At 33.7% G+C, this 8,398-nt stretch overlaps 1 protein-coding gene across 2 annotated transcripts; it reads left to right on the forward strand.

Annotated features, from left to right (window-relative positions):
• The first annotated feature begins 1,892 nt into the window (after positions 1-1,892).
• On the forward strand, positions 1,893-7,097 carry LOC125200652 (casein kinase 1-like protein 10). 2 transcript variants are annotated; one of them, XM_048098353.1, is made up of 15 exons: positions 1,893-2,288; positions 2,464-2,650; positions 2,725-2,765; positions 3,006-3,075; positions 3,164-3,312; positions 3,399-3,494; positions 4,010-4,080; positions 4,907-4,968; positions 5,106-5,169; positions 5,255-5,339; positions 5,489-5,615; positions 5,719-5,792; positions 5,901-5,964; positions 6,233-6,363; positions 6,454-7,097. In XM_048098353.1, exons 2-15 carry the CDS (start codon positions 2,575-2,577, stop codon positions 6,727-6,729), a joined length of 1,386 nt encoding a protein of 461 aa, XP_047954310.1. In that variant the 5' UTR covers positions 1,893-2,288; positions 2,464-2,574; the 3' UTR covers positions 6,730-7,097. The 2 variants fall into 2 exon arrangements, with proteins under 2 accessions (XP_047954310.1, XP_047954309.1); XM_048098352.1 differs by having other exon boundaries at positions 1,893-2,650.
• The last annotated feature ends 1,301 nt before the right edge of the window (positions 7,098-8,398 follow it).

Raw genomic sequence — 8,398 nt, forward strand, 5'->3', positions numbered from 1 at the left:
TCTACAATTAATCAAGTCCGTTTTACTCGGCTTAAATTTTAAGAAATATAATGAAAATTTTGTTGAAAAAATTAGTGAAATATGAGTCCTACTTTTATATAGGAATATTAGTTTTATAATAAAACTTGAATGTGATAAGTTAGTGTAACGTGAGGTCCATTACCAATACAGAATGCAGAATTTTCGATACTATATACTTAAAATTATCAATACAAAGACATATCTTTAGTAATGCAATATGTAAATTTAAAATCAACACAAAGACATAAGTATATCAACAGTTTAGTGTTGATATACTTATAATATGTGTTGATAATTTTAATATATAAAATTAAAAAGTGCTAAGTTCTGAATTGGAAATTAGTTAGTATTTGATCACACATATATATGTGTAGTGATAGAATGCAAACTCTATATATTGTATAAACTCCAAACTTCTCAATACAATATCAACACATTATAATATTTCAAGATTTAATATCAACACAGATTCAATACAACGTCAACCGTTGACATTGTGTTGACATTTTTTTTGCTGTTATTTTGTCATCTGTTGACATTTTCTAATGGACCAGGTCATAGTTTGTAATTTGTATAATATTAGAGTTTGCATTTGATTACATCCATAGCAATATACTCCCTCAGTCCCATAAAAATAGTCTTCCTTTTCCATTTCGGGTCGTCCCACAAAAACAATCATCTTCCATTTTTGGCAAGTCTTTTTTCTCTATGAGGTGAGTTCCATTCTCCACTAATAATACTCCCATCACTTTTTCTTTTTACCTCTCCCTTACTTTACCATTTTGCATTAAAACCCGTACAATTCCGAAAGTTACTACTTTTATGGGGTGGATGGAGTATATGTATATATATATTGAATGTGGAGATTGGAAATACACCCACTTTCAGATTTACTCGATATTATACTCCTTCCGTTCTATAAAAATATGTATTTTGATTTGGCATGAGTTTTAATGTACAGTTGGTAAAGTAAGAGAGAAATAGAAAAAAAAAAGTAATTAAAGTATTATCAGTGGAAAATGGGACCACGTCATTATAGTAAAAAGACTTTTCAAAATTAGATAGTGCATACTCTTGTGGGACAGATTAAAAAGAAACAATGCATACTCTTATTAAACAAAAAGAATATCTTTATTTGAATAAATAAGTGAGTAATAAAAACAACTCTCTCCTTCACACTTTATATGAAGCATTTTCTATGTGGCAAGAGACTTTATGCAGAACTCACTTAATGTTTTATGCTCAAACAAACAAAGATAATGTGTTTAGGGCATTCATAATAGTGCCTATAAATTCACCCTAAGTGATCAGCGGGTATATGGGCCGCTATTGCATGAGATTTCTCGAGGCCGAGGCTGGTTCCCCAAGGATAGGGCGTGACGATCGGCGCTATTGCAGATCCTCTTTGCTGACTCCCTAAGTTTTTTCGCACTATTTTCACTCTATAAATACCCTCTCTCTTTTATCCTATTTCTTCACCCCTTCACTCCATTGTTTGTACAGTAATTTTTTTTAAAAAAAGTTAAGTATGTTTTGATATTGTTTATTCTATTATTTGATAACACAATATTTAAAAAAAAAATAGTGGTGAAAATAGAATTTGCGTATTTTTAAGAGTAAAATTTAGAGTGTTATTGTAAGTGTTGGGACTGAAAAATAAAATACAGAAGAAAAAATAAGACAAGATTTCAAGAGTACTACCGTGAATGGTCTTAGAACTCAGTCTAGATTATGATAAATTACTTGAGTTAACGAGAGAAACAAAGTGTGCACTAACCGTAATCCGGATATCAACAGTATAAAATGAAATTAGGTTTTCAAATTCATTTTGCGAAGAAAATAAAAGTGCAGAAATACAGTATTTAAAAGTGTATATATACAAACACTCACCCATATCTTGAGCTGACATTCATGAGATATCCACAATTGTTATCAATCAGAGCAGTCTGAATTTGCTCTTCAATTCTTGTCTATGTACTTCTCTCACACGGATCTTTTCCACAATCTATAAACTTGCTACTTTTTTCTCCTTCAGATTCTTCTCTCTTCCTCTCTTAGTTTTCCGCATCCGACATTTTGCTGTGGAATTACTTCGCCGCTTGTGTAGAAACATACAACATTCCTCTATCGATTTTTAGTTTCGGATCAAAGAGAAGAAATTCTGGGGTTTTCTTTGCCAAGTCCCAGATGTTGACTTTGCGTGAAGTTTCCCCTTTTGCCGCGGTGTCTTAGCTATCAATTCAGCCCTGTTGTTTTCTAACTTTCAAGTAACCAAGATTTGATTTTTGTTCTAATACAGTGTGTGTATATTGTAAGGTTTATGTGATATAAGCTGAACTTGTATTCTCGATTAGGGTATTTTTTTCTGGGTGCCTTTTTTGTATCGTTTTCTTTGATAGGATCTGAAGAGAAATTGGGGATTTTTTTTTTATTGTTTATTAGGGATTTTGTCCAAATTTCGTGATACATTAAGCTGTGCATCGGGAAATAAGAAGGGATTCATTTTTTGTATTGATTCTGGGAGAAATTTTGATTCATTTCTGAAAACGAAGCATGGATCATGTCATCGGAGGGAAGTTTAAGCTGGGAAGAAAGATTGGGAGCGGATCTTTTGGAGAGCTTTACTTAGGTACTCTTTTTTATGATTACCAAATTCTGTGGTTTTGGAGTAAAAAGAATCATGCATTGTTTTCATTCATTCAGGAGTAAATATTCAAACTGGAGAAGAAGTTGCTGTGAAGCTGGTGAGTTAGTTTCGAGGAATAATGGCGAAGTTGTGCAGCCTTTTTTTTTAATCCTGTGGAGTGATTGGTCGATCTGGATATTTTTCCTCTGTTTTCAATTGTGTAATGGTTTAAGATGTTTAGTTTTGAGCCAGAATAGGATATTACAGATCATGGTGCTCATCCAATTGCAATTTTTGAATTTCTATTTAATGTGCTGTATTCTGATCTTGCGAAGGAACATATTTTTCTCCTTTTCAGGAATCTGTTAAGACTAAGCACCCTCAGCTTCACTATGAATCAAAGTTGTACATGCTTCTTCAGGGGGGAAGTGAGTATCTGCATTCATGAAGTCTGAGTTCTTTTCTTCTTTTCTATAAGATGTAATCCACATTAATGCTCTTGTTTCTCTCCTGAAGCTGGGATTCCCCACCTTAAATGGTTTGGAGTTGAAGGAGAGTACAATGCTATGGCTATTGACCTTCTTGGTCCAAGCTTGGAGGATTTGTTTAACTACTGCAACAGGAAGTTCTCGTTGAAAACAGTTCTTATGCTAGCAGATCAATTAGTAAGTATGCTTTCATTTTAACATTAACTACATTGTTAATTTGTTTTGTTATTTTCTCTTGACTGACTGCCATTTTTCATATGTAGATAAATAGAGTTGAATACATGCACTCTAGAGGCTTTCTTCATCGTGATATAAAGCCTGATAACTTCTTAATGGGGTTGGGACGCAAAGCCAATCAAGTAAGTTTGCTTTTGTTCCCAGGTCATATAGTCTTTGTTAGAAATTAGAATAGTCCATGCTTACTTCCTTTTTGATGCTCCTAGTTGTTAATATCTTAAGCATTTGGTATCACTTGCCTGGTAAAAGCTATCTATAATATATGTTGATTCGCTTCACCTAACACCCGAATCGTATACTGTCTTTGATAAAATATGCTGGAAATATTGCAATTAGTCATTGGTGCAGTTGTGCATATGAAAGCACATTTTGGGTAAAGTAATCTAGTTTCTGATTCGAACTAGTTATTTTGTTACCAAACACAATATGGGTAAAGGATGCTCAGCTTTTAGTTGTTGTTCTCTATGATGTATTGGATCATATAGCAATATGCATTCAATGGGTGATGATTGGAAACCTGAAGGCAACAGTTTGGTTCATCCTCTGAAGTTGTTGATGGAAAAACTAGTTATTTTATCTTCAAAAACATTTCAGGCCTGTACCTGAAGCAACTCAACTTTGTTTATCTTTTTGCCAGGTGTACATCATTGACTATGGGCTCGCTAAGAAATACCGAGATCTACAGACTCACAAGCATATACCTTACAGGTATTATCACTAGGTCGACAAAGTTGTTATCTTGTCAACTAATTCATGCTTGATCTTTTTTGTCCCACTCCCACCACAACCCTTGACCCCTAAATATCATAAATAATGAGTTACTACTCCTTAGACTTATATAATTGCTGATGTAAAAGAGCAGAAAGTTGCATATGGTTGTAAATGTTTGTATCGAATACCCCATCCATCCCAACTCCCAAGTTATTTGAGTTGTAATCCATTTCAAGTCGTCCCATGTTACTTGAGTCATTTCTCTTTATGGCATAAAAATCTTTGTTCGCTTTCAGACTTCACTTTTTCTTCTTTCTCCTACTTTATCCTCTCATATACTTTATTTCATCTCCACTTAACCATTAACACTACTAATTTAAATCACGTGCACAAGGGAAATGACTCAACTAACTTGGGGCGATGGGAGTATTTATTTAGGACCGTGTTCATCTTTCTAGCAATCTTTTTTAGTATGATAGGAGTCACAATGCACAATTTGTTTTACTGCTACTATTGCATATGGCTTAAACTTGTCACTATTTTCTATGGGATTGAAACAGTGCTCCGTAGCTTGTACATTTACATGTCAATTAGAATAGTAGTTCAATGCTATTTGAATTTTGACTGATTGGTATCTTCAATCCGGTACTAGTTATTTTACATCTGATAATTCTGAGCTCTGTGGCATACTGAAATAATAATTTTTTGGGTATAATGTAAATCTTAGCTGTTGTAAGTATATACTGTTTTATATCTATCTAATTATTTCACAGTCTTAAACTGTGCAAACAATATGTACTGATTCTTTCTTTCTTACATACAGAGAAAATAAGAACCTCACTGGCACAGCTCGTTATGCTAGTGTTAACACCCATCTTGGAGTTGGTGAGTCACCATTTTTCTTGTTACCAGTATACTAAAGTTAACATATACTCTCTCGTTCGTCTGTCTCAGAAGAACAGAGATTTTTTTTTGGCATCTTCTTGGTTTTGTTAAATTATGTTTGTGATCTTTTATTACAGAACAAAGCAGAAGGGATGATTTAGAATCTCTTGGTTATGTCCTCATGTATTTTCTAAGAGGAAGGTTGAGTTTAAAGTTTTTATCTATATCTTTTTCCATCAAACTTCTTTAGGCTTGATTTGCTTCCCTAAATGTTCTTCGTTTTCAGCCTTCCTTGGCAGGGACTAAAAGCTGGCACAAAAAAGCAGAAGTATGACAGAATCAGCGAGAAAAAGATGCTTACTCCAGTAGAAGTACTGTAACTTGCTCTGTATTAAATTTATCTTGTGTTACCCTATGATGATCATGGCAAACTGGAAAGCAAAGTGCACCATGAATATCTTGCGTTGCCACAGGTGTAACATGGTGGATGATATGAATTTATTTGTACATTTGTGGACAGGTGCTTTGTAAATCTTATTCATCAGAGTTCATTTCATATTTCCATTATTGTCGGTCATTGCGATTTGAAGACAAGCCTGATTATTCTTACTTGAAGAGACTTTTCCGAGACCTCTTTATTCGAGAAGGTACGTTTCTATAGGGTTGTTCACGTTTGTTTTTATGCTATGCTTTTATCAACTTTACTTTATAGTCTTCATATCAGAAATTTATTTCAATTCATTATCGCAGGTTACCAATTTGATTATGTATTTGATTGGACAATACTGAAGTATCCACAAGTCGGCTCGAGTTCTAAAACAAGGGTTAGTTTTCACTTGGTCTTTTATTTTATATTATTTCACTTTAATAAGTACTACTATAAGATATAAATCTTACCTTTTTTCCTTTATTTTTTATATTTTCTTCATCAGCACCCAACAGGAAAAGTCCCTTTAAACCTAGGACAGCCTGCAGAAAGAGTTGAGAAGACACCAGGTAAAGAGAGATGATTATGATTGCAGTTGCTAGAAAGAATACGGACCACGAAAGTATTAAAATTTTCGTTTTTTTGGGTTGATGATTTGATTCAAAAAGATGTGAAACGGTAGTGTCTATTTTCTCCATTTTAATCCTCCCATCGAACCCCTCAAAACAAGAATCTATTTAGGGTAGCTGTTGATAAAGAGAAAGAAGTTGGTACACAGGTTTGAATTCTCATTGTGCTGACAATCTCTAATGAATGTCGAACACATGTGTCATGCAGTGAAGCACGATATTCGGGACAGATTATCTGGTGCAATGGAGGCATTTGGCAGAAGAAATGGTTCTGGTGCAGGCTTGCATGGAGAAAACTCGAGAAACAGATCCGATGAAGTACCACCATCCAAAGACGTGGTGCGCTGAAATTGACAGAAGTTTTTCTTAGTTACGTTTTATTTGAGGACCAAAGTTTTTACAACTGAATATTGCTTGTTGATTTTCTAGAAAATTGATTCGGAAAGAGGTCGGCTTTCTCGGACCGGCAGTAGCTCAAAGAGGGCAGTCGTGTCAAGCAGCAGGCCCAGCTCCTCTGGTGAACCCAGTGACAATCGTCATAGCCGGCTCGGGTCAGGCAGTGGTCGTATATCAACCACTCAGAGATTACAACCTGGATTTGAGTCCAAATCCTCTTCTTTCACTCGTGCTGCTGCAAGAGGCATCCGAGATGAAACTCTCCGCAGCTTTGAGCTGCTGACAATTGGCAGTGGGAAAAAGAAGTAACCGTACCATTTATATTGCTCGTTTCAGCTTTGTCTGCGGCCAAACTATGTAAACACCAGGAGCTGCTCATCATCATGTCTCTTATAACCTTTCACTCGTTACGGGTATATTATGGCATCCTTTGTTGATATGGCTTCTCCAAACTCCGGCTGCGGATACAACGACATCACTGGTCAGTTTCCAATGGCATTACCTAAATCTCCGTTTCTTGAATTGCTCTCTTTACTTATTCTTGCTTCGATACATCGTGTACGTATAAATCCACGAAGACGAATGTTTTAATTTGCTAAATGGAACTACTACTCTTCATGTTTGTGATTCTACTGTGATTCAAATAAATACTGTCTCCACAAGGGTACCCTTCCTCATGTTGCACTTTGCTACATTCTTCTTGTTAAACATTACATGTGTTTCAGCTCCTTTTGTCCTTGGAAATTTGTGAAATAGTTTTATGTTTTGATCTTTATATGTTTTAGTTTTTTTTTTAACTTATTATGTTGGGCGTTTTAATATAGAGCTAATTTTTTCAAAAAATTGAATATCGTCCAAATTATATCCAAAACGACATGTTTAAATTTTCAAAATGATATCGTCTTAGTTTGAGGTGCTATATTGGATTGTCAAACTAAATTAAAATGACATTTTTTAATAAAAAATATATAAAAAATCTTGCTAATTCTTATTGAACACTGCAAAGGATTTACTTTTGCCAAAATATTTTGTCGTGAAAATTGATTAGAGTAAAAAGTTTATGTATATTGAATAAACATAATGCATGATAAATATCTGAATTGCCCTATAGTTAGTACCCCTTTCGTTCCACAATAGCAAAAACATCTCATTTACTACACCCGTTTTAAAAAAAATAATTATAAATAGTCTAGGTGGAGAAAGAATAATGTAAGAGAGATAATAGAATAATGTAAGAGAGAGAATACTATAAATAAAGAATATTTTCTACATTATTATCTCTCATATTTTAGTTTTTCTCCACTTTAACTATTTATTATTCATTTTTTTGAAACGAGTGTAGAAAATAAAAATGACTCTACTATTATGGAACGGAGAGAGTATATTTTCTAGCTATTAGCCCTATAATATTTTATTCTAATATACTCGATTCATCCAAATTGTTTTCTATGATAGAAACACCTACTAGTTTTGATAGCAATAGTGTATTTCTCCTTTGTGGTTACTAAGGGTGTCCATAATAGTTAAGGCCATGGCCAAGCCCAAGCCACAAAAACTTGGCCAAGGCCAAAAAAAACTTAGTCAACCCTAATAGTGGACAAGCCTAAGCCACAATTAATTATTTTTTTCATTGTTGATATATTTTAATTTAATTAGAATAAAAATTATCGGACTATAATAATTAGAAAAAAAACATAAATTAATTAATAAAAAAGTTGACAATTACAAGTAAATATATTTATTGAAAATTCGAATTTTAATTATTTCCGTGATTAGGGTGTGAATTGAAATCACAATCCTTAACTAAAAAGTTGACCAATTTTAATTGAGATTTAGTTTTAGAGATGATTTGTTTCCTAAATTAATGCTAAATTAATTTTTTTTAAATCGGCGTCCCCTTTTTAATTACACACACTCTCTCTCTCTCTCCATATTTCTCTCTCCGCACTTCACCTTCTCCAAAATTTGTTTCCATAAA

This window comes from Salvia hispanica, chromosome 1 (assembly GCF_023119035.1).
Source record: "Salvia hispanica cultivar TCC Black 2014 chromosome 1, UniMelb_Shisp_WGS_1.0, whole genome shotgun sequence".
NCBI classification, from domain to species: Eukaryota; Viridiplantae; Streptophyta; class Magnoliopsida; order Lamiales; family Lamiaceae; genus Salvia; species Salvia hispanica.

Coding starts and splice junctions, on each gene's coding strand:
- LOC125200652 (XM_048098352.1), top strand. CDS start 2,575: ATGGATCATGTCATCGGAGGGAAGTTTAAGCTGGGAAGAAAGATTGGG. Junction 5,616..5,718: donor AGACCTCTTTATTCGAGAAG/GTACGTTTCTAT, acceptor TCATTATCGCAG/GTTACCAATTTGATTATGTA. Junction 5,965..6,232: donor AAGAGTTGAGAAGACACCAG/GTAAAGAGAGAT, acceptor TGTGTCATGCAG/TGAAGCACGATATTCGGGAC.